General features: G+C 37.2%; 1 protein-coding gene across 3 annotated transcripts in view; it reads left to right on the top strand.

Annotated features, from left to right (window-relative positions):
• LOC148949397 (RNA-binding protein 45-like) overlaps positions 1–26,224 on the top strand; it is a 223,149-nt gene that overhangs the window by 150,954 nt on the left and 45,971 nt on the right. For all 3 annotated transcript variants that reach the window (XM_089093419.1, XM_089093421.1, XM_089093420.1), the window contains exons 2-4: positions 12,346–12,589; positions 16,979–17,093; positions 23,783–23,977. In XM_089093419.1, coding sequence (XP_088949545.1) covers positions 12,346–12,589; positions 16,979–17,093; positions 23,783–23,977 — 554 coding nt within the window. The remainder of the gene's footprint in view (positions 1–12,345; positions 12,590–16,978; positions 17,094–23,782; positions 23,978–26,224) is intronic.

Below are 26,224 nucleotides of genomic sequence, written 5' to 3' on the forward strand. Positions count from 1 at the left end.
CCATGTAGGGTGTATATTGTCATAGCTGCTGGTAGTCTTGGTCCTAATATGATGCATTGCATTTTTCATTTCCTGGATTGAAAATGGGCTGGTTATATACTCGGATCCTGGGCGAGGTTGGTAACTTGGGTTCAGAGGAATTGGGATTATTTTGCTACAGTTGTTTGAAGTTAACTTATTAACAAAAAGAGTTACGAATTGCTTAAGCCTTTTTATTATCATTGTCATAATGGGTATTATTCTGTATAAGCTCATACAGGAGTGTGCCGAGGGAAGTTTTTTTCCCACAGATGTGGCTTATGACTTTATGTATAATTGGCTCATGTGTTTCTCTGGAGAGATTATTTGCAAAATTATTCCAGTAGTTATATTTAGCATTTATTATGGTTCTTTTTAGATTAGATTCTGCTTGTAATTTTTTTTAAAATATGTAGTAGGTGATGGTTTTTTAAAGAATGTTCTCCTAGCTGCCTTTTTTTTCTCCATTTATTTTGGCCTTTATTTGTCCACCATTCTTTGGGAATATGTTTAGGGAAGGTTTTCCTGGGCGTGGTCATGGGGACAGCATGATTAGACGTATTTATTAATATAGATGCCAAAGCTTTAGCTTGTGCGTCAACTGTTGAGTTTGAAATGCATTAATTTGGGGTGAAACTTATAATTTCATTATTTAGCTTATTTTGGAACATAGGCCAAAATGCTTTAGTGTTGATATATTTGGAGGTATGTGATAGGGTTTCAGCAGGTTCGTTTAGGGAGCAAACTATGGCAAAGGGGTCAGTACATAGACTATCAATTTTATTTATATAAATTTTATTCAAAATATTTAAAGACACAATTTGTAGGTCAATTGTAGAGAAACTGCCACTTTTGGGGTTGAAATATGTATTCAGGTTTGGAGGGGTAGCAACAGCTAATTCATTATTATTTGAAGTCATATGCTCAATGCACTTTCCAGCTTACCAGTAATCATTATCAGTATGTCCAACTAAATGATTCTTCTTCCGAAAAAAAGCGTATTGAAGAAGGTGTTCCGAAAGCATCAGTTCTCGGTCCTATATTATTCTTGATATTTATTAATGATTTACCAAATTGTCTGAATAATTTTTGCTATAGAATAAATGAACTAACGGTAAACCCGAGAAATAAAACAGTTTCACTTTTTGCTGATGACCCAACAGCCATTAGCACAGCTAAAACGGCGGGGTTGCTGCAGATTTCCATGAAGGAATCAGTTAATAGAATTATAAAATGGCTGAGGGTATATAAATTAAGGATTAACATGGCTAAGTCTAACTCTATTATTTTCTCGCGATCATCAAACTTTTACCCATGGATCAAGGAACTAGATATGCCCAATGGTGTTATAAAACGGACTGCGTCTTTTAAATACCTTGGGATTGTAATAGATGAAACTCTATCTTTTAAGGAACATGTAACTTTGACTAGCAAAATTTTGACAAGAAATCCCGGTATAATGAAGAAACCCCAACATTTTTTTCCCAAGTCTGTCCTTTGCCATCTTTATTTTTCTTTAATAAACCTGTATATACTTTATTGCTCGAGTATTTGGTTCTCTACTTTTTCTTCCATCTTAAAACCAATAAGAATTCTACAAAATAATGCCGTAGGAATTTTAGCCGGTATATCTCCACGTAGGTCTGTTCGAGAAATTTACCCAACTTTAAAAATTTTGCTGGCTGCAGGCCTTCGTGAGTTCTATGTAGTGTGGTTTATTTTTGGACTGCAGCAGGATGTTCAGCCTCGTTGTTTTGAGGATTTATTGTCCATTAGGTCTACTGTTCATTCTCATGATACAAGGGGTAGCGCGGACTTCTGTGTACCTAGAGGTATATCTTCCCGTTCATGTTTTTCTGTTTTTTAGAGGTACACAGAAATGGAATAGTTTGAATAGTGATATTAAGACTATTGGTGACCCCAATATTTTTAAAAAAAATCATTAAGGAACTGCTTTTTGCTGAATATGAGTTTTGATTGATTGATTGATTTATTGATTGTGGGGGTTTTGTTGATATGATGTTCCCAGAGGAAGTATAATATATGATATTATTTTGTATTTATTGTTTAGTGTGATGGTATTAGTGGTATCGGTGGCCAAGTGTTCTTTGTTTTAAGGATCTTGTTTTCTCTACCTCCCCCACGGACAAGCTTTGCTTTTTGGGGGAGGAAGTAATAATTTTTGTTGATATGTTGTTTTTTAAATAAATCTTTCTTTCTTTTCAAAAAAAAAAAAAAATCTTTCTTTCTTTTCATGTTTCTAATAAAAACTGTCTAGTGAGAAAAAATTGCCATTTGCTGCTCATTCAGGAATGGTTATTATTGGGACCGTTCTTTTACTCATCTTTGTGCTAAGATCTTACATATTTGACAAAGAATGCTTAGAAGTGAAATTTTAGCGCTAAGATCTTACATCTTATAGTGTTCTTTTGCAAACGTCTTTCATCATTCTGCTATCTAAGAATAATCATTACTATATCATCAAAGTTCGCTCATCATTGTTTTATGTGGCAGAATGATGGCGTGTTTCACGCTTTTTGGTAACATCAGTGAGCTGTAAGATCTTGGAACAAAGATGAACAAAAGAATGGAAATCTTTGCAGAAAGATGTGAGATCTTGAATGTAAGATCTTAGTGCAAAAGAACTGCCCTATTATTTACCTTAGTCTTGATAACAAAATCTAATATTGAAAATTACATCACAGTAAATCTGACCTAACTTTTGAAGGGGTTTCTAGCCCTTATTTAAAATTCGTGCAAATTTGGTTTCAAGATAATATTTTAGTCTTGAGACTAAAGAAAATAATAATTACCACTCCTGAATCAGCTGCAAATAGCAATTTTCTCTTACTTACCATTTTTTTTTTCACAAACATGTTTGTAAACTTTTGGTTGCTATGGGCTGTTTTGAGCCCTTTAAGGGCTCGAAATCTAATTTCCCCAGAAGCAATCATTGAGTTATGAAAGAGCATGAAAAAAAGGCATCAAGTGATATATTCACTTTCATCCTAGCAGAAGCGCATCCAGGATTTTTGGTTGGTCGGGGGGAGTTACTAATTTTTTTTTTGGGGGGGGGGTACATAAAAAACCTCAAAAAACGTATACAAAATTTGTTTATGTCCATTTTTGTTACGTTTTTACGAGTCAAACAAATATTTCGGGGGGGGGGGGGTTCAAACCGGGTAACCCCCCCACCCTGGATACGGCCTTGCATCCTAGCTAAATCATGTTATTAATCGCAAATTTACTGAAAATGGTTGCTAGGTGGACAAAACTTTTGTATATGAGTCCATAGTAAATTTTCTGATTAAGTCACTAATGAGATAGCTAAGAAATGTACATAGCTACCTTTAGGATTCGAATTTCATTCTGAGTCCGAATATAACATTCATTTGGCTTCAATGTTTTATTATTTATCACATTTTTTCCCAGAGAGTACTTTATATGGAGGGGTCGTCATATAAAGTTCAGAGGGTGCACATTTGAGTGGAAATTGAAAGTTCTAGTATCTTTTTTAAGAGTCAAATATGAATGGAGGACAACTAACCCCCCCCCCCCCCCCGACGCCCTTTTTTCCCAAAATACATCCAATAAAAATTTTGATATAGCCATTTTTTAAAATAGTTGAAAAATCATATAACAGAACTCCAGGATCAACACAACCCTCCAGGACCCAGTGGCAGGTATTGTAATTTATGTCCTGGGGGCATATATGGTTCTTATGGGACGGAGGCTTGTATAAACTTTAGAGAGCGCTCATTGGATTGGAAATTGGAAGTTCTATTTCACTTTTTAAGAATCAAAAGAGATCGGAGGGCAACTAGCCCCCCTCCCATGCCTTTTTTCCCCAAAATACATCTGATAAAAAATTTAAGATAGCCATTTGTTCAAAGATCAAAGATCACATAACGAAAACTCCGGGGTCGACGCAACCCCCCAGGGCCTGGGACAGGCGTTGTAAGTTAGGCCCTTGGGTTATCTATTGTTCTTATAGAAGGGTTGCTCGTATAAACTTCAGAGATGGCTCATTTGACGGGAAACTGAAAGTTCTAGCTCACTTTTTAAGAGTCAAAAGAGATCAGAGGGCAACTAGAACCCCCCCCCCTCTCCACACCCTTTTTCTCCAAACCCATCCGATAAAAATTTTGAGCTAGTCATTTTGTAGATAATGCAAAAATCAGATAATAAAAACTCCGGGGATCGACACAACCCCCCCAGAGCCCGGGGGCAAGGTTGTGTAAACTTAAGAGGTGGCTCATTTGATTGGAAATTGAAAGTTTTAATTACCTTTTTTTAGTGAAAAGGGATCGTAGGGCAACTAGTCCCCCCCCCAACACACACACCCTCTTTTCCCCAGATGCATCCAATCAAATTTTTTGGATTGCAAGTTAGTTTGAAATAGTCCAACGATCATATAACAAAAACATCGGGTTTAACCTCCCCCCCCCCCCCCTCCAAGAGCCCGGGGGAAGGGTTTTAACTTATACCCTGGGGGCATATAAAGTTTTTATGGAAGAAGTGATCGTATAAACCGCGGAAGGGACGCAAATGATTAAAAATCGAAAGTTCTAATTCTCTTTTAAGAGTTAGAAGTGGTCCAATGGCAACTAGCCCCCCTCTCCGCCAACTCTTTTTCCCCCAAATGCGTCCGATCGAATTTTTTTATTTGATTGGAAATTGACATTTCTATTTACCTTTTTAAGAATCATCAAAAGTTTCCCCAAATGAATCTGATTAAAATTTTGAGATTACCATTTTGTTTAAAATTAATTAAAAAACACTTCCCGAAAAATAAGTTTTTCAAAGAAAAGTAAAGGCCATTTTAAACTTAAGCTCAGGAGATACAAATACCTGTTAAAATTCAAACTCAAAAACGAACAGAAATTACTATTGAAGAGTAAATGAAACCCAAAACGAACAAAAATTAAGTAAACAATCATAACAAAAAACATACAACAAGTAATAATATAAATGAATAAATAGATCTTAATGCAAGCGATGCTTTGATTGAATATGAAAATCAAGCTTAAAACGAAAAAAAATATTTTCCTATTAAAGCATAAATGAAACTTAAAACAAACAGAAATTAAATAACAATAAATGCGAATAAAAATACAATGTATATTAATGTAAATTAACAAAGAAATCATAAAACAAGTGAAACTGAAATTGAATATGCAAAGGAAGTTTGAATCGAATAAAAATAACTACAAACAAGAGTTTGGGTATCGCCTCATTGCAGAAGCCATAAAACCTACTATAAGGAAAAACCTTATATATGAACAATAGACAGCTTGCACAATTTATGGACAGCGATTGACAACGATGAATGGATTGAAAAAATAGCTTCAATAAGGAGGCTTAGACCCTTTCACTTGCTGACACAAAGGGATCACAACTGTTTTGAATTGACTTTAATAGGATTTTGCCTGCCAAAGCAATTTTACATCTATCTCAGAGTATGTATTTTAACCTTATATTTGGATAATTTCAATAGATTTCCTATGTGTTCTTCCCATACAAAACCCCTTCCCATAAGTTATAAACCCCCTTTAATAAGTTATGCCCAAGGGCATAACGTACAGCGCCTACCCCCCGGGCCCTGGTGGGTTGTGTCGACACCGGAGTTTTTTGTTATAAGAATTTTGAACTATTTTAATAAAATATCCATCTCAAAATTGTTAACTGATGCATTTAGGGCGTGGCGGAGGGGGGGGGGGGCTAGTCCACCTCCAATCTCTTTTGACGCTTAAAAAGTGAACAAGAACTTTCAATTTTCAGTCAGATGAGACTTCTCCAAAGTTTATACGAGCATCCCTTCCATAAGAAATAATGGGAAGGACTCGGAGAATCCTTAAATTACAACTCTTGCCCCGAGGGCTGTGGGGGAGTTGTCATCCTCAAATACCTAATTCCCAGACCTTAAAACTACGTTTAATAAAATGGCTATCTCAAAATTTTTATTGGAGGTATTTTGGGGAAAGATGGAAGTGAGAGGGGGGTTAAGTAACCTCCCTTCACTTTTTAATATCGAAGAGGGAACTAGCCCTTTCAATATCTAATCGAATGAGCCTTTTTTGAAGTTTCTATGACACCGCCTTCTATAAAAACCTTATATGCCCCCAGGGCATAACTTAAAACCCTTGGCCTGCGGGTTGTGGGGTATTGTCCTCCTCAAAAATATATCTTCTATCTGGAAATCAACTATGCTGAACGAAATAGCTATCTCAAAATTTTGATTGGATGTGTTTGGGGGAATGATGGGAGTGGGGGGGGGGCTAGTTGCCCTCCAATCACTTTCGACTATCAAAAAGGACACTAGCCCTTTGAATTTCCAATCGAATGAGCCTTTTTTGAAGTTTCTACGACAACGCCTTCTATAAAAACCTTATATGCCCCCAGGTCATATCTTAAAACCCTTGCCCTGAAGGTTGTGGGGGAGTGTCCTCCTCAAAAAATTTTCTATCTGGAAATCAACTACGCTGAACAAAATGGCTATCTCAAAATTTTGATTGGATGTGTTTGGGGAAATGATGGGCGTTGGGGTGGGTTAGGTACCCTCCAATATCTTTCGACTATTAAAAAGAGCACCACTCCTTTAAATTCCAACCGATTGAGCATTTATTTACGCTTCTAAGACCACGCCGTCTATACAAACATTATATGCCCCCCATTGCACAACTGAATACCCTTTACGTGTGACCATCTGGAGAGTTTTCTCCTTAAGAACTTATTCTAGGTCTGGAAATCAACTACGCTGAATAAAATTGCTATCTCAAATTTTTGATTGGATGTGTTTGGGGAAGTGATCGGCGTGGGGGGGGGCTAGTTACACTCCAATCACTTTCGACTATGAAAAAGGGCACTAGCCCTTTAATTTCCAATCGAATGAGCCTGTTTTGAAGTTTCTACGACAACGACTAATATAAAAACCCTATATACCCCCAGGGCATAACTTAAAACCCTTGCCCTTAGGGTTTTGGGGGAGTATCCGCCTCAAAAATAAATTTTCTATTTGGAAATCAACTACGCTGAACAAAATGGCTATCTCAAAATTTGATTGGATATGTTGGGGAATGATGGGGGTGGGGGGGGGGGCTAGTTGCCCTCCAATCATTTTCGACTATTAAAAAGGGCACTAGCCCTTTAATTTCCAATCGAATGAGCCTGTTTTGAAGTTTCTACGACAACGCCTTTTATAAAAACTTTATATGCCCCCAAGGCATAACTTAACCCCGGTGCTCTAGGGGTTGTGGGGGAGTACCTTTCTCAAAAACAAATTTTCTATCTAGAAAGCAACTACGCTGAACAAAATGGCTATCGCAAAGTTTTTAGTGGCTGGGTTTGGGGGAAGAATGGGCGTGGGAGGGGGTAGTTGCCCTCCAATCACTTTCGACTATTAAATAGGGCACTAGAACTCTCGATTTCCAATCGAATGAGCCCCCTTTGAAGCTTCTACGACGACCCCTTCCATATGAAGTGCCTCTGGAAAAAAATAAAAATAAAACATTGGAGCCGTATGGCCTTTACTATAGGCAACGCTACAGCGTTGCCTCTGATAGTCCAACGATTAGATGACAAAGCTTCAAGTTCAACATAGAATAAGGCTCCATTTTTTTCCCTAAGGCACTTCATATGAAAGGGATGGCGTATAAACTTCGAAGGGGGCTCGTTCAATTGAAAATCTGAAGTCATAGTGCCCTTTTTAGGAGTCAAAAGTGATCGGAGGGCAAATAGTCTCCAATGCCCTTTTTTCTCCAAATGCACCCGATAAAAATTTTAATCTTAGTTCAAGAATTGGATAAAAAAAAAATCTCGGGGGTGGACAGAACACTCCAGGGCCCAGGCGTAGGTGTTGTAAGTTATGCCCCGGGGGCATGTATGGTTTTTATTGTAGGGCTCCTCGTATAAACTTTATAAGGGGTTCACTTGATTGAAAATTGAAATTTCTAGTTCACCTTTTAAGAGTCAAAAGAGATTGGAGGTCATTTTTCCCCCACCCACGCCCGTTTTCCCCCAAATCCACTAAATAAAAATTTTGAGGTAGCCGTTTTATTGAAAATACTTCAAACATCAAATAATAAAAACTCCAGGATCGACACAACGCCCCAGAGCCAAGTGGCAAGTATTTTAAGCTATGCCCTGGGGGTATATAAGGTTTTTATGTAAGGGGCTTGTCATATGAAGTTCAAAGGTAGCTCATTTTATTGGAAATTGAAAGTTCCAGTTACCTTTTCAGGAGTCAAAAGTGATCGTAGGACATCTCCCCCCCCCCTCCCTCCTACACCCTCTTTTCCTTAAGTGCATCCGATGGATTTGCGATAGCCATTTTCTTTGAAATAGTCAAACAATCAAATAACAAAACTTCTGGGTCAACATATCCCCGAGAGCGCGGAGGAACTAAGGTTTGTAACTTTTGCCCCTGGGGTATATAGGGCTTTATGAGAGAGGTGGTCGTGTAAACTTCGGAGGGGCTCAAATGATTAGATATTCAAATTTCTAGATCCCTTTTTAACTGTCAAAAGAGATCCAATGGCAACTAGCCCCCGCCCCCCACCAACCCTATATTTCCCAATTGCGTCCGATCGAATTTGACATAATCTCCGGGTTGGACACCCTCCCCCCCCAGGGCCCAGGCGTTGTAAGTTGTGCCCTTGGGGCACATATGGTTTTTATAGAAGGGCTCCTCGTATAAACTTCAGAAGGGGTTCATTTGATTGGAAATTGAAATTTCTAGTTCGCTTTTGAAGAGTCAAAAGAGATCAGAGGTAAAATAGCCCCACGCCCTTTTTTTTCCCAAATCCACACAATAAAAATTTAGAGATAGCCATTTTATTGAAAACAGTTCAAACATCAGATAACAAAAACTGCAGGGTCGACAAAACGCCCAGAGCCCAGTGGCAAGTGTTTTAAGTTATGTTCCGGGGACATTTAAACTTTTTATGTAAAGGGTGGTTGTATAAAGTTCAGAGGTAGCTTATTTGATTGGAAATTGAAAGTTCCAGTTACCTTTTGAGAGTCAAAAGTGATCACAGGACATCTACCCCCCCCCCCCCACCTACACCCTGTTTTCCTTAAGTGCATCCGATGGATTTGCGATAGCCATTTTTTTTTTTAATAGTCGAGCGATTCAATAACAAAATTTCGGGGGGTCAACATACCCCCCAGAGCGCGGAGGAACTAAGGTTTGTAACTAGTGCCCTGAGGGCATATAAGGTTTTATGGGAGAAGTGGTCGTATAAACTTCGTATAAAATTCAAAGTTTTTGCTCCCTTTTTAAGAGTCAAAAGTGATCCGGTACCCCCCCCCCCCCACCACCAACCCTATTTTCCCCAAATGTGTGCAAAATTTTTTTTACATAGCTGTTTTGTTAAAAATTGTCCAAAAATAATATAACAAAAACTCCAGGGATAACACGGCCCACCCCAGAACCCAGGGGCAAGTGTTGTAAGTTATGCCTCCGAGGAATATAAGGTTTTTATGGAAGAAGTTGTCGTATAAACTTCGGAGGGCACTCAAATTATTAGAAATTCATAGTTTTAGCTCCCTTTTTAACAGTCAAAAGTGATCGGAAGACAACTAGCCGCCCCCCCCCACCAACCCTATTTTCCCCAAATGCGTCCAATCAAATTTTTATATAGTCATTTTGTTCAAAATTGACCAAAAACCAGATAACAAAACTCCAGGGATAACAGAGCCCACCCCAGGGCATATAATGTTTTTATGGAAGGGGTGGCAGTATAATCTTCAGAGGGAGCTCATTCGATTGCAAGCCGGAATTTCTAGTGTTATTTTTAGTCAAAAGTGATCGGAGGGCAACTAGCCCTCCCGGGCCCTTTTTTCCCTAAATGCATCCGAACAAAATATTGAAGATAGTCATTTTGTTCAAAATAGTTTATAAAAAAACAAAACCTGGGTTTGGCACAACCCCCCAGAGCGAGTGGGCAAGTGTTGTAAGTTATGCATCGGGGGCATTTAAGGTTTTTATGTAAGGAGTGATCGTATAAACTTCAGAAGTGGCTAATTTGATGGGAAATTGAAAGTTCTAGTTACTTTTATAAGAGTCAAAAGTAAACGGAAGGCGTCTACCCCCGCCCCCCTCACACAAACACCCTCTTTTCTCCAAACGCACTCGATCAAAAATTTTTGATAATCATTTAATTAAAATATTTCAACAATCAGATAATAAAAGCTTCGGGGTCAAAATACCCCCTCTCTCCCAGAGCCCGGGGGAAGGGTTGCAAATTATGCTTGGGGGCATATAAGGCTTTTATGGAAGAGCTAAACTTCGGAGGGTACTCAATTAACTAGAAATTTAAAGTTCTAGTTCCCTTTTTGAGAGTCCCAAGTAATCTAATGGCATCTAGCCCCCCCTCCCCACCAACTGTCTTTTTCCCAAATGTTTTTAATTTGTTTTTAAGTGGCTCTAACATTGGAAATCCAATTCCTATTGTTTCAGTGGGATTTTAAGCCATATCAATGCTTTCCCCTATATTTAGTAGTAGATTTATAAATCCTTAAAATTCTATAAATTAGGATTTGGCAAAGGGATGTGTTCAAAACACTTTCTTTGAGCTACATTTGAGCAGTAAATTAACTTATCAACGCTTTAAAATGTTAATGTCCTTTAGAGAGGGAAGGGATGGAGGTAGGTGCTTCTACTGCCTTATTTAGCAGCATGAAACTCAATTAGCAGCTATCCAACAACAACTTGAGTCAGAATTTGTAGGAGTATGCTTTGTTCAGGAGCTAAATAACTCACTCTTGTACCAATACATAAAGGGCCCAATGTACATTAGAAAACACAATCTCTCAGCAATATTGGATGAAAGGTAACAAAATATCCATTTGATGCTAGAGAATTTTTTCATCCCCTATTAGGTAAAAGTCGCTGTTTACTCATCGTTTTACTCTAAATATGTAGGATTTAAAACTCCTAAATTGGGTTCAACATGAAACAAATATTCAGAAGGTGGCCACTCATTTCAAGGTCCCCTTTTATAATGCAATATTCTTTCACACTTGCAATATCAGACACTTTTGACTCTCTAAAAGTTATTTGTCTGTTAAGATTTTGATTACTGCTTCCCAGTGTGATATCCACTGAACCAAATTTATCACTTAAAGGTGGGATCAGTACAGAAAAGAGCCACTAGAGTTGTTCAATACCCTTGTCATCTACTATATAGCTGATGTTAGTTGAGAATTTTACTACCATTTCTTCAGTTCCAAAGAGACTGAGCTGATATGCAAAGTAATTACAGAGTTATTACAGATTTGACAACTTGGACTGACTTAATTATTTAGATGGCCACTTACACTTAATAAGACAGCATCCTTTCAAGATCTTCCCCTAATAACCCTTGAAGAGAATTGGTAAGTGTTCCTTCCCATAACTGTGTGTCTACCATATTTTGGTTTACTGAGTCATGCTTCCAGAAAATCTGGGGGTGGATCTTAAGGATGTTGTGATGGTCTCCTCATATTCCTTTATTCGTTCTCTAAACAGGGCTCAAACTCTGTTACTTACCACTTTAAATATTACTAGACATTAAGTCCTTTTTTTCTTATTATTTATAAGCCTCAACAATTTCTTCTTCTTCCTTGCAGTTTTATGTCTATGGTTAGGAAGAGGAAAGTTTGTAGTCCAAAAGCAGGTTTTTCATTTTCTACCATATGCTTTCAACCTCTTTTGGTCAAATGACCAATCCAATAGACTGAGATCATGTCCGATTTTGCTTTAATCTGTATACACATGTAGCTCCAAGTTCGTGGGCTAAGAGGAACTTAAAATAAAAAAGAAACAAGTTTGGGGCATGGTCCCCCTAAAAATGGGCCCCAAAAATGGCAAAACTGTGTACTCTGATCAGATTAAAAAATGAATGCTTGAGTTTTTGGACCAAGAGGATCCTATTGCACAAGAAAAAACAATAGAAAGAAAAATATGGCTTGTCCAAAAAAGCCCTAGATAGCGTTTTTCCCAAAGGGCTTAAAACTTACACCTATGAGCTCCTAAATCAAGCGGGCTTGATAAAGTATAGTAGGCTAGTAATGCATATGTAGGCTTTTTTTCTGCATTTTTGTTACCATATATTAAATGAGTTTGAGAAGTATTTTAAGGGTTCAAACCCCCTAACCCCTCCCTTTATTACGGCCTTGGGTGCCAGTCAGGTAATATTGACTCAATCACGACAAGATGTGCTTGAATTTGTTATTGATTTTAACATTGCTTGGCTAACTTTGGCAGAAATTGACAAATGGAGACACTGCTCATCTGTGCATTCCAGGTGCCACAATAATGGTAAAATTTAACATATATTTTTTTAGTTCATTTTACTTGAAGAAGTGAGTTTGCAATTGAAGCAAAACGCCATGAATGATAGAAGGATGAGATCTGACGGTTCAACTTCAGACTCAAGTAAGACAAAGTACGATGACCCTCCATACTCCAGACTATTTGTTGTTTGCAATAAAGGTGTCACAGAAGATGAGCTACGACCTGCCTTTGAAGAATTTGGAAAGGTAGAGGAAGTTTGGATTGTGAAAGATAAGTCAACTGGAGAAGCTAAAGGTAAAGCTTTTGGGAAATGTCATAGAAACATAATTTTGAAAGCCAAATTTTAATGATAAAAAAGTAAAAGGCAACTTTTTGGACTAATAACATTAGAAGAATTTTAAAAGCGAGTTTTGACAACCTGAGTATTTGTGTGTTGCCGAAATCCATGTTGGGCCTAGATTGTGTGATGACTGTAAGCTATACTAGTTTAGAAATCCTGAAATATAGTTGTTACGTCTCAAATTGTAATTAAATATGGTTTGGTAGTATTAGTAGGGAGATGCCCAGATTTTTTATGGAGCAGTTCCTAAAACATCACCACTAAAGTAACCTCGTGGCTATTTTTGAAAGCTTATCTAATAGATGAAGCTTTTTCATCAAATTCAATTGTCGGTTTCTTAAAGCCAAGATTCAAAGATGTATCAACCTTTACAACTATAAGGTATGTCAAAACTAGAACATTAAACCTAGGTGCTCAATTAAACATCTACCTACTTGCTGTTTATTCCAGTACAGTATCTTAAAATCACTTTGCGAGCCTCAGCGTCGACTGACCATCTCAAAGACAAAGGGTCTATCAGCAAATTCTTTCAGGGTACTACCTATCACCCAAAACTGTCCAGACTTTATGGTTGGACAGCGAAATTTAACTGAAAATAATTGAAATCTGAGTTTTCTTTTGTTGGTGAGTAAAGTTTATCAGTCAATGCGGGTTTTACCATAAGAGGAACTCCTAGAGGGACCAAAATACTCAAATAAAAATTCCTTTGAACGGATTCTTAGCATTTTCCAAATAGGTATGCAAGAGCAATTTTAGGGAATGCCCTTTCTGGAACTATAAAAAGACCAGGGGCTAATCTCCAGCATTTTTATTGGGGGGGGGGCAAGAGGGGTCCAGAGTTGGATAGTCAACGGGCATGAGATGTATAATATTTTTTTCACATTATTGGGGGGCAACTGCCCCCCCCCTTGCCACCCCCAAACGACGCCCCTGAATAAGACAATTATGCTCCGTTTAATTGAAAAACAAAGTTCACGCTTTCTGATAATGTAAATTTCATAAAAATTGAACATTTCTGTCTCCAGCACAAAACCAAGGAATTCAAACTGTTTTTTCGAAGATTTCTGTGAAAGAAGGTGTTGGTTTATAGTTTTCTGTCATTTATTCTCGTCTCTTAAGCGGCGTTCACATGCGTGTTCAGCTAAAAATCTTATGTCTAGACACGTGTCTGGCCAGAAATCAATGTGTAGGAAACTTTCGTTCCCAAGAAGAATTCAGTGCTTAGCTAAAACAACAAATTTAGTTTCGAATAGATTAAAGTTGTAATTTATAGCCAATCAAGATAGGTTATGCGGGTAAAACTTTCAAAATTATAACCCCTGTTTTTACTGTTACAAGATAATGGATGAGACAAGCCAAAACAATTGCCTTAGTGTGCCTTATTGCTACTGATGACGGTCACTGATATGTGACCGAAATATCTGGTATTTTTTGTGAAATTTATTATACACTGTCTATTAAAAAGGATTTTATCCCTATTTTGGACTTTTATTTTATCGTCATGGAAAGGCAGTGTGGTCTCCGAAATTATCTAAATAATTAATGAGAAAATAAAAATTAAATTTAAGTTTAAAAATGTAAACATAGATGATAAAAATAGGGGAACTTGACACATTCTGAATGGCTGTAATCGAAAATCGTAAAATTTGAGTTCTAGAGTCTAGAAAAAGATGCTTAGCTGTAACTTGTCTAGCCAATCACCAAATTTTACTTGTGAACGGTAGTTATCTAGACATTGATGTCTTGCCAGACAAATGTTTAGACATGGGATTCTAGCTAGACACGCATGTGAACGCCGCTTTAGCGGAGCTCTAAAAGTTATACCAAGACAGCCCAATTAATTCTAAATAGCTTCGCCACACAAACTAAAAATGGTCATAATGAACACACGAGAGTGATTCATTGAGGCATCGAATCGTCTTAATTATTATTTACTCACACTTCAATTACTAGATTAATTAGATGATTCCTACACAATTCGGATAATTACTATTAATTATTTTTCAAGCACTTCTGTGGCGGAATTCCGGTTTGCGTTCTTGTGATGCTTGTCAACTTGTGATACCTTTACAAAACATGTCCACAAATTCATTTTCTCTATGATTTGACCTAGTTGCGCTTCTTTGGCCTACTCATCAAGATTTTCCTTACCCTGAATCTTTGTTTTGATTGCCTCGAAAATTCCATCTTTAAATCCTTGAGTTAAGGTAATCCCAATTCAGAAAAAAAAACAGTATGTGAGTTCCCTAAAAACAGGGCCAGAGAAGAAGTCTTTTTTTTACAGCTACTTCTTATGGAAGCAGTGGCTATAGAAACTTGAGATGGGGATGATTGCACCTAATAACGGCCAAAAGTGATTGCAGGGCAAACAACCTCCCTTTCATACCCCTTTTCTATCCCCCTTCCCCTCATAAGCCCCATGCTATGACATCAAAATTTTGAGATAGTTATTTTGTTCAGAAACCACTTAAGGTTTGACGAGTATGCCTCCAGGTCCCACATTACCCCCACAGACCCTAGAATAATAACCCTAATTTACGTAATCTGATAGTTAGTATAAAAAAAAGACGTCCCTGTTTGGTTGCCCAATCAACTAGGAGCTCGTAGGGATCCTTTGCTAGGATAAGGTCCCCAGAGTTTTCCAAGGGTGTACTTTTGGAAACGTCACGTGTATCTGAGTAAACCAAAGTACATTAACTGCAGCCGAGCTTTCGAATTATCTACAATATCCGGGGAATGTCCTGAAGATGGAGTTGTACTCCATCTTACAGGTGTTACTGGAGGGGAGGTCGAGTGGACCTCAAATTTTGAATTTGTGAGGGGGGCTGAAGTAAATTGAAAGACACTGTGTGTATTCAGGTCATCAAATTAGTATGTCTAAATATCTCGAGAACAGCTTGGGGGGGGGGGTGAATTATAAACTTTCAGGTATTGTTTGATTAGGTAGGGGGAAGGGAATGGGGGCTTCCTTTTTTTCGAGAGGAAGGACAAAATATGTTTTTCTCGGGTCTGTCTAAACCTTTTTGGCACTGTAAGCTGCTATGGGACTTAAAGTCCATTCTGTGAGCAAAAGTGAATCAAAAGACAGCGTGTTGTCTGGTCATCAAATCAGTGTATCCGCAAAATCCTGAGAACAGCTCAGGAGATCAAATTGAAATTTCAGGGAATATAGGTTAGTGGGTGGGACATTTGGACCACAAATTTTAAATTGGAGGAGAGGCAGAGAAGCGCTAACATATTTTGTCTCTAATCTACCTAAACGTCTCGGCACTTTGAGTCTCTTTGGGACCAGAATATATTCATGGTAAAGCAGTGAATATAAGTAGAAAGAGACTAAGTATGCCCAAGTTACCGAATTGGGTTGTCGGTAATTTATAAAAATGACTCGGAAGATCGAGTTGAAGGTTCTAGGAGCAGGGATCACCTGAACGTTTTTGCTATAAATTTGTATTAGAATTGTAATCTGGGTAGCAGATATCGCTGGTGTAGTAAAAAATCAGCACTGAGTACTTGAAAAACCGCAAGACATGGTCATGGCACAACAAAGGTTAAGACATGGTCATGGTCGTGAGAAAATGCCTTGATTTCTTTCTCCAATCACACATTAGATTCTTTGCAAGATTTTGCTCTTAACAGGGTGTGACATGCTTACATTTTGTTCAAAAATTTATCCCCAAAGAGAAAGTCTACTTTATGATTTGAAGTCCTTGCTCTGCGGCTGCAAGGGTCATTTCCCGCCTGGTACACATATATTGGAACTTAAAATAAATCTGAGCGAACGAATTAAGATCCTCCAAAGCCATGGTGGTTATGTGTATGCTGGGGTATAAGAAGGCACAGAGGAGAGTTTTGTTGCCCTTCAATTGCTCATTTCCGATTGAATGAGCCCAGTCAAGTTTTTACGACCCTCTTTTCTTTACAAACTGGCCAAAACACAAGGGAGACATATCACTCTTTACTTAGTCAACGCTACTGCTACGCACGCCGATAAATTGAATGAGTTCAACTTGCAATAAGTAATTCAAATTTTGCTCGTAGAACAATAAATTAAATTTTTCAGATTTTTTTTTTCAGGAAAAGGGGGGTTTGTAATCGACGAAATAGATATATTATTTTGTCTGGTTTTCCCAATCTTCGCGAGGAATATATTTTGTCACGACTTAAAACTGTAAAATATACCAAAAACTGTAAAATATACCAACACACATTCCTTTGCTTTAAGCCTAATTGTATTCCCACAATAATATTAACAGGAACTGCAAGACCTTATTGGCAACTATTAAATATCTGAGCTGAGTTGCTAGAGATCAAAAACCTCATCAAAGACTTACTTTTTTTTCTAGGGATAGCATATGTAAAGTTCAGTAAAACATCTGAAGCAGCAGCTGCTATGGAAGCCTTAGATGGAAAACGTGTTGGAAAGGGTCCAAGGCCAATTAAGATTTTGATTGCTCACAGGTAAAGATTATAAAGTTCAGCCTCTTTCTTCGTTTTTCTTATCATGGTTGCAGTGTGGTGGTTACAACCTAGTAAGGAGCAAAATTCAGCCCACAGTAACCCAAAAATTACAAAATGTGTTTTAAAAGAAACTGTCTTGTGAGAACCAGTTCCCAGCTGACACTGATTCACAAATGGGAGCTTTCATCCAGTTGCCACTTAATAGTAATTTTCATTTACATGATTAAGTTTCCAAGAAGTTAAAACCCCACAAACCTGAAGTCAAATCATAAAAAAATCGAAAGTCGATAGGGGCGAATTCATATCATTGATAATCTTATTTGTTGAAACCTTTATTGAAGATTGAAAGTCCCCCATTTCAAAAACGAAGGAAAAATTTTCACAAATTTAAGAAAATTTGTGAAGAGCCTTAATTTGGGAAAAAAATATTCACGTGATTAACGTCATATGTATGAATACATCCGAAAGCATACAGACGTCATATTTGCCTCAGAAGGGGTTGTATCGGTTTTAGTGTCTATGATGCAGACAAAATTACACAAGAAAAATATCATTGAGAATAAATATCATATCGTTGACGTGACGTATATGAGTACATTTCAAGAGAATAAATTACACCCCCCCCCCCACCCACCACAAGTGAATGTATCGTTTTTATATCTATGACGCATGCAATGTTACAAAAGAAACATAGCTAAGTATAAAATACCAAGTGCAATTAGTATATTTAAAACAGACGTTTTGAATAGTTTCATAATGACTGGAGGACAAATGAACAGCCTAGACCATCAAACGTGAAAAACCAATCCGAGCAGCTAAGGTGAATGGTATTGAAAAATATCTAAAACTGAAGATAAGGGACAGTAAGAATTAAAACAAGTCAACAATAAAAGCGGAGAACAAAGAAATATGCGGTTACAATACAGGCAACAACAAGGAGTATAACGAATTAAAAATGAAAGTGAAGAACAAAGAAATATGCGGCTAAAAGATATGCCACAGAGAGAACAAAGAACTATTCCTCTAGAAGATAAGTGGCAGTGAGAATTACAAGCGATGGTGAGAAAGCGAGTATCAGAACGTGTCAATAGTGGAGCGAAGAACAAACAATTGTGCTGTTAGAAGACAAGCAACAGCAAAAATCAAAACGAACCAAAAATGAAAGCGAAGAAGAAAGAATTACGTTAGAAAAACTAAGGCCATCACAATCTTCGACGCCAACAAAATGTGGTGCAAACCCAGTACAAACCTACAAAGATACTATAAACTATGCAAATGTTGATTACAATTCATCGAGACCCTTCAACGATGTATTTCCCAGGGAGCCCTCCATTTTCCCGAGGATAGGGTAGTGAACGAAGCTTTGTAAGTAGCAACATTTGGAGGTTGCTACTTACAACAAGAAACAATATATACAAGCCTACCTCATGTTGAGTACAGGGACCAGGCTTCGAAATCGGCTACATAGTTTTCTTAACCTGCATATTGACATTTCTGGCCACTAAAACGGTCTAAAAAGGTCACAACTTTAAGGCGAATTTGTATTTTTCCCAGGGTGTTTGTATTGAATCTATGATGACGCCATGACATCAAGAAGAGGCTCACATTGTCTGCGGTTAGAAGATATGCGACAATGAGAATCAGTACGTTAAAGCCTGTCGCGTAGCCATGCCGAAACCCAGCCTTGAAATTGCTACATAGTTTTTTTTTTCTTAAAACTGGCACATTGACATTTCTGGCCACAAAAACGATTTAAATTGGTTAAAACTTTAGTTTTGAATTCGTATTTTTCCAAGGATGGTTGTATCGAGCCTGCGGTGACGTCATGACATCAAGAAGAGATTCACATTGTCTACGGTTAGAAAACAAGCGACAATGGGGAATCCATATATAGAAGCATATATACAGGGTGTTCCAAAATGGTTGACCCCATTCTAAATGCCCATATCTCGGAAACTACTCGATGGATCTTAATGAAACTAAATACACTTTATGTTGAAGGTCATATGTTTTATTGGTTAAATTTACAAAGAAAAGTACAAATATTTGTTGGTTCTATGACAGATTTTTATAAATGTTCAATATGAGCGCCGCCTGTGACTCTGCAAACGTCGAGTCGGTATTCGAGCTCTTGCCAAACTCGCTGTAGCATGTCTTCGGTAACAGTCTCCAGTGCAGCTGTAATTCTCTGTTTCAGTTCTTCAATGTTAGCTGGAAGAGGAGGTACGACGACTAGTCCTTTCACATAACCCAAGAGGAAAAAATCACACGGCGAAAGGTCGGGTGATCGTGGTGGCCATTTCAGAAGCAAATCGTCTTCTTCACTACCTCGACCGATCCCTCTCTGGCAGAACCTCATTGAGGTAGGCTCGTACAGTGAGCTTCCAGTGAGGTAGAGCCCCATCCTGCTGAAAAATGAAACTTTCGTCTTCATTTTCTATGAGTTGATCAATTAGCCAATTCTGAAGCATTTGAAGATAAACATCTCCTTTCATATTTCCTTCGAAGAAAAATGGCCCATAAACTTTTTTCTTGGATATTGCACAAAACACATTAGATTTTGGTGAGTCCCTCTCGTGTTCAACTGTGTCTTGAGGATTTTCTTCGCCCCAAATGCGAACATTATGTTTATTAACTTTGCCACTCGTGTGAAACGTGGATTCATCACTAAAGACTAGCCGATCATCGAAATCGTCTTCTTTGAGTTTATCTAGCATTTCAACACAAAATTCCTTACGTTTTCGCTTATCACCTTCCCTCGAGGCCTGAACGAGCTGAAGCTTGTAAGGTTTAAATCGCAATCGTTTTCTCAGAATTCGCCAAACTGTTGTTTGTGGAATGTGGGTTTCCACAATTACTCTTCTAACACTCTTCCGAGGACTACGCAGGAAGGCTTCACGAACGTGCTCCACTGTCTCTGCTGATGTTGATGGCCGTCCTGGCGATTTAGGTATGCATAAGCAGCCGTTTTTTTAAAATTTTTGGTGCCAAGTCCTAATTTGTTTTGTAGTTGGTGTCTTCTTTGCAAATTTTGTGAAGAAGGCATGCTGCACTGTCTTAGGTGACTTAGTCCGAGCGTACTCTAAGACGCAAAACGCCTTTTCTTTTGAATTGAACGGTGTTTCTTAATATGAAAAGATAGAAATACCAAACATTACACACAAAAACTTGAAACGTTTCTACACAAGCTGTGAGAATTTGAGGTCATTCCAACAAAGATTGCCAAAGTTATTGGGCTACAAAATGGAGTCAACCATTTTGGAACACCCTGTAGATCCATATATATATATATTTATTTCTAACCCGTCATACAATAAAAAAGTACACAGAGACGGGGTACATAGAGAAAACGACAAAAAACAGTAATAAGATATATAAAAAAAAGAAACGCCACAACTATCAGAACAATTTAAACAGAACATCTATAAAACACTGAATAACTTTTACATACATACAACTTTGAATATGACTGTATAAGAAGAGGATACCATGGATGGAAACTGATTTAGCAATTGTGTTTCGAAATACGTTTTGATAGAGCTATTGCGGGGTCGGCTATTGTATAATTGTGGATTAATACTGAATTTCAGGTTCAGGGGGGTAAATTAAGTAAATATTCTGAGGTTCTAAACATACTGAAAAGACCTTATACTTTTATCTTCGTGAGAAAATCGTCCAAAATGGTTCTGTATGTAGACAATGAGGTGGTGCTGTTGAATATACATTTTAGCGATGATAATTCTTTTGAAACGTTTTTTATTTCGGACAACTGAAGCATAAGACGCACGAAACTTATTTTTAAAGTGAGAAATTAGTAGCAAACGGGTTTGCTTTAGGGAGGATCCAATTGGTAGACCAAGATAAACAAGTTTTTCAACTGGGTTTCCTAAAGAACGTCCCAGTTGGACTGGCGGTGTGGGGCCGGAATTGCGCCATTAAAAGAATATTATATATTTCAGAGTTATATTCCACCCCCAATTTGGAATATTCACTCTCAAGTATGCTGAAGTTTTCTTCAATACGCTATAATGACCTGCTAAGATTAAGGACATCATCCGCATAACAGACAAGTTTCGCGTTTGTTGCTGCCTCAATGCAAGAGGATAAGCATTTTGATTGAGCATTTTGATTCTAAGACACCGTTGTTACAAAGAGTAGGCGAAGTGATAGTACCGTGACGCGTACTTTTATAAACAGAAACAAAGCTATTCAGATCTTTCGGTGGGCTACTCTGGAGCACGTGTTAGATTAAATGAATTGGAAACCGGCAAGTTCAATGGATTTGCAATTTTAATGCCTACTTTAAGCCGTGAATGTAAATTTTCAAGGTACGAATAATAGAGGGGTTAACACCTTTTTGTCGAATGATGGAGCATGGCTCCGTGTACCAATGGATCAAATGCACGCCTAACATCGTGCGCTGCAAGAACTAGATTTTCCTGGGCCAGTTAAGCCTCTATTAGGACATTAGCTACAACACTAAGGGCGTCAACGCATCCTATTTTATTCTGAAAACTAAACTGGTGTGGCGGACCGCTACATTTCTCCTTTGACCCATCAACAAAAAACAGCACAAACAGTTTACAGACTGTAGTTGAGATTGTTATAGGCCTAAAGGTTAAACACTGAATGTTAGATTTGCCTTTCTTGGGGATAGGAATGAGATCACCAATGCAAAAAAAGCATCAAAAATCGCCAGCGTGAGCAATCCTAGGTGTGACATAAGCAAAGGGGTTCCATGGATAACATGAAATGCACTAATATTATCTATACCAATCGAAGCTTTCCGTTTGAGCTTGGGGACTGCCGTTATTATTGATTGCATTGTAACAACATAGTGAGACTCCGAGAAAACAGATAATAATAATAATCTTTATTCGTTCCCTTTATCATACTGCAATAATATGGGTATCGTCAATTTTAGCACCAAAAAAAAGAAAAGCAGAAAAAGACACAACACCAAGAAAACACAATGATGAACCATCACCTCTACTTCAAGGCACTGTTGTTGTAAACCTGACGTAGTAGGGCACAAATGAGTTTAAAAATCTTGTCGTCGAGTTTGTAGGCAGGCATTCCAACAGTTGTTTTTCCCTCTTTCAGAGTTGCCATGAGTGATGAATAGAAATTCATCAAATTCGGATTCATGTTTATACTCTAAAGTTGGATCGGATGCGGCTAATTCATTCGAAAAAATTAGTTTTCGACTCAGATAGAGGGATATCAGAAGCTTTGGGAGTTATTGAGGATGTGTTGTTTGGGGGAGCAAGGGATTTACAAATGGAATTAAGTGAAGCAGAAACTCAAAATAAATACCAGTCAACAATCCCTGCACGGTGGTGAGCTAGCTCATTTACGAAAATCTTTTTTGTATAAAGCCGAATATCATTCTAAACACCCGACCTAGGACGACCATTATCTTTCCTAAAAGAAAACCAAATCTTCACACGGGAGCACGCTTCGGAGAGTTCTGTGTTTTTTGACCGATCGGGAACTTATATACCGATGCGTATTTTTCCAGTTAGAACCACTGCTTTTTGGGCACATCTTAAAGCGTGGCAAATCTCAGCACAAAAGAAATCAAGAGCAATCTATATCTATGTTTCATCTGTAGGGTAAGGTGTCTCAACAAGCGGTAAAGGATTTGGATTTTTTGTAAAATTGAATCAAAAAATTCTTGATATGGGAGTAAATGAATCTTATCCCAGGCATTCTTTGAAAACCACTTAGGCTTGGGCGTATCTTGATTCATTGGTGTATATGTTAAATCTAGTTTAAAAGACCCTGCTTTTGAAAGGTGTTTCGATAATTTGTAAATATATATTACATAAACAACAGAAATCGAGATATCGGTCGAAGTAACCACATGATCTAGGTCTGATGTATGAGATCAAGTGCGAATATATGTGAAATTTTCAGTTTTTGACTGCACAATCAGCTTATCAAAAAAATACCACAGAGAATGGAATCACGAAGTGATACGGCTGATTCAGAAAAATTACTATCACAATTAAAGTTCCCAACAACAACACAAGGCATGTTAAGTTTTTGAACTTGTCTAATACGTGCATGCAATTTCTCACTGGCTTGCTCAAATAATCGTTCCAATTCATTTGTTTTATAATTAGTGGGCAAATAAAAATTTATCACTAAGCAAAACTCTACCCTCACTGCTAGAAAAGTACCCCTAGAATTAAACAAACTTGATTGAATACTCGCTGAAAGTATAGTCGCCAGGCCTCAAGACGGACGACCTCGGGAATGAACACGCTTTGTGGGAACGGAAAAACTACGAAAGTCTCTACTCATATCCATTAAACTAAAGACTAGGACGTGTAAAGAAATGTTCCTGAATACACATTAAATCATTATTCAGGAATATACCTTCCAATACTGATATTTTATTCAAGAAATTGCCATTTATGTTCCGTGAAACAAATCTAAAACCTTGGTACTGTTTAGTAGAGAGCCCTGGTGAGTGCATTACAATTTTTTTTTTCACTATCTAGATTGGACGGACACTTTACGCTGTAACTGGTTTGACCAGAAACCTTACAAGCAATACAGAACAATATATATATATATATATATGTATATATATATATATATATATTCATGTATGCTGTACATGTATGTAGGTATGTAGGCTATACATGTATGTCTGTAAATCATGTTTTGATCTCTTTCAGTCGTGATCAGAGCTCTAAGAAAGACATGGGTGAAGATGAAAAACCTCTTAGATTGTTCGTGATGGTTCCAAAAAGCATGTCAGATGCTGATGTGAGGGACGATTTTTTGAAGTTTGGTAATCTGGATTATTCTTCTGTAGTTAAAGATAAAAATACCAAAGAAAGTAAAGGATACGGATATATTAAGTATTACAGGCAAGTCTATTTCTATTAATAAGTTTTCTTTTTTAGTTTGAATCTTGTGTACAAACTTTTCTACCTTTTCAGTGATTGTTTCTTTAAATTACCTAGGACATCAAAATGAAAACAATTTTTGTCCCTGGATCCATCTTAGGTCTATCCATACCTGAAAACCACGATTTTTTTTTTCTGTTGGTTGTTAAAGGTCACTAAAGGTCAGTTGTCTTGTGGAAAAAGTTTCACCAGTGTTTCCAAACTGAACCGTGAAAACAATATGCCGAAACTAATTTGGGAAATTCGATAATGCTTTTCGCACTTGAAAGTTTTAAGATATAGCAGAAATCTGCAAAAAAAATATTTAAAGAAATGTCATGAGTTTTGTATTGCGCAGTCTTTCATATTCATGCTCCATACAGTAGTTTAATTGTTTATTTTGTATCTGCCACTAGTCAAACTACCCAAGGGTGGTTTCAATTTGTCTTTTTTTTGCATTTGACTGTGTCATGGCTTCATTTCTTTTATTGGTTTCTGAAGTGAAACAGTATATTTAATATTTGTACTTTATGTAGTACAAGTCAAGCAACAGAAAATAAACTTTGGAATAAATATTTGGAAAGGATAAATATTGCAAAAAAGGATAATTGATCTTTCAAAAAGATTCTCCGCTAGGTAAATCAACAACTAACAATTTGGAGGGTTGACTAATTTCAATTACAAATAAATTAATGCCTAATTAAGTTTTAGCTATTCCATGATGCTTATAATTCTTTCCAATTTCTATTTGTTAACAGGATGTTAGGTTTAGCGTATATTTGCTCATATACTAGCGTATATTTGCTAATTATTAGTTGTGTTTTCCTTCTGCTACAACAATTGGGAAAGTTGCACTTCTAGAATTTATTGATGATATATTTTTTCGCTCATTTTCAACTGATTTTTAACGCACGTTCTTTATTTTTAAAATTGGCAGGCGCTTGTAAAATCAACAAAATTGAAGATTTTCTTCATTAAAAATTTATTTCCCGGTTTTTAGTTTTTTAAAGGTAAATGGCTGTGTATGTTTTTAACTGAACCAATTTAAAAAAATTAGTTTTTGTCTTTGTTGTCGTTGGTACATCATGAAAATATTTTGCTGTTCATAACATGTATATATTTTTTTTACCTATTTATTTGTGACTATAGTGCTACTGTAAACCATTTTAAACTTTAAGCTATTTGTAGTAGATACACTGGCCGAGACTACTTTTGTCTCCTCTTGAGAGATTTCTAATTACTAAAAATCTTTTCTTTTTTTAATCTCATCCTAAACAAATCTGGCTTACCTTGCTGACGCTATATAATAGAACTATTAAGGCAATAGAATAATTGTTTTTGTTCCTTATTTCTCACACCTCATTCCTTCACCATACTCCTAAACTTATATTCCTTTAGATTGCATTTATGTTGGTGTTAAAATGAAAATATTTGAATCTGAAAACAAATCTAATCTAAAGAGTTGGTCAGACCTAGAATCAGTCTGATCAGTAAAATGTAAAAATTCCCTGTCCTACTTCAAGAACAAATTGAATATTCTGTACTGGAAAATCCTTTTCTTCAAAGAAAAATTCTATTGAATCCAGAGGTAATTGAAGAATTTCGTCTTTCTCCTTCGCATTTGATTGAATTATAGGCTATCGTTGAAATCGAAGTAGAGTGGTAAGAGGATTTTTCGGAAAACGACAATGGATACGCGAAATCCAATAACAGAAAAGGCCAGAAACAGCTGCAGTACAATTATCACTGTTGCTGTTTATCATTGAGATGCTTAAATAGATTAAAATAATCCATGATAAAAACTTTACAACCAAATCTCTTGGCCTACCTCAAGTAGGCACAAAAAGAACGGTGACGCGCTTTATGAATGGAATTACATATGACCAAATTGCCAGTGCTGGATGACAGGTGGGGTCTGTAAATAAACGAAAGATGAACACCCTAAAACTACTATTGGAGAAGGAATGAAAACCCAGCACGCTCCTAAACAGAATTTATAGAAGAAACAATGCAAAAAGAACATCGGTTCTATACTGAACTATATGTGAATCGATTATAAATGACTATTGTTTCTCGCTAAATAGTTTTTTTAGGAATATATTTTAAACTTTTGGTTGCTATAAACTGTTTTACCTTTTGGGGCTCAAAATTTAATTTTCTCCTGGTACTGTGTGATAGACTGAAGTCTATCTCATAGTACGTGATGCAACGGGGAGAAGAAAGAGGTCT

This window comes from Artemia sp. Qi Xiang Cuo, chromosome 8 (genome assembly GCF_049724085.1).
Source record: "Artemia sp. Qi Xiang Cuo chromosome 8, ASM4972408v1, whole genome shotgun sequence".
Lineage (NCBI taxonomy): Eukaryota > Metazoa > Arthropoda > Branchiopoda > Anostraca > Artemiidae > Artemia > Artemia sp. Qi Xiang Cuo.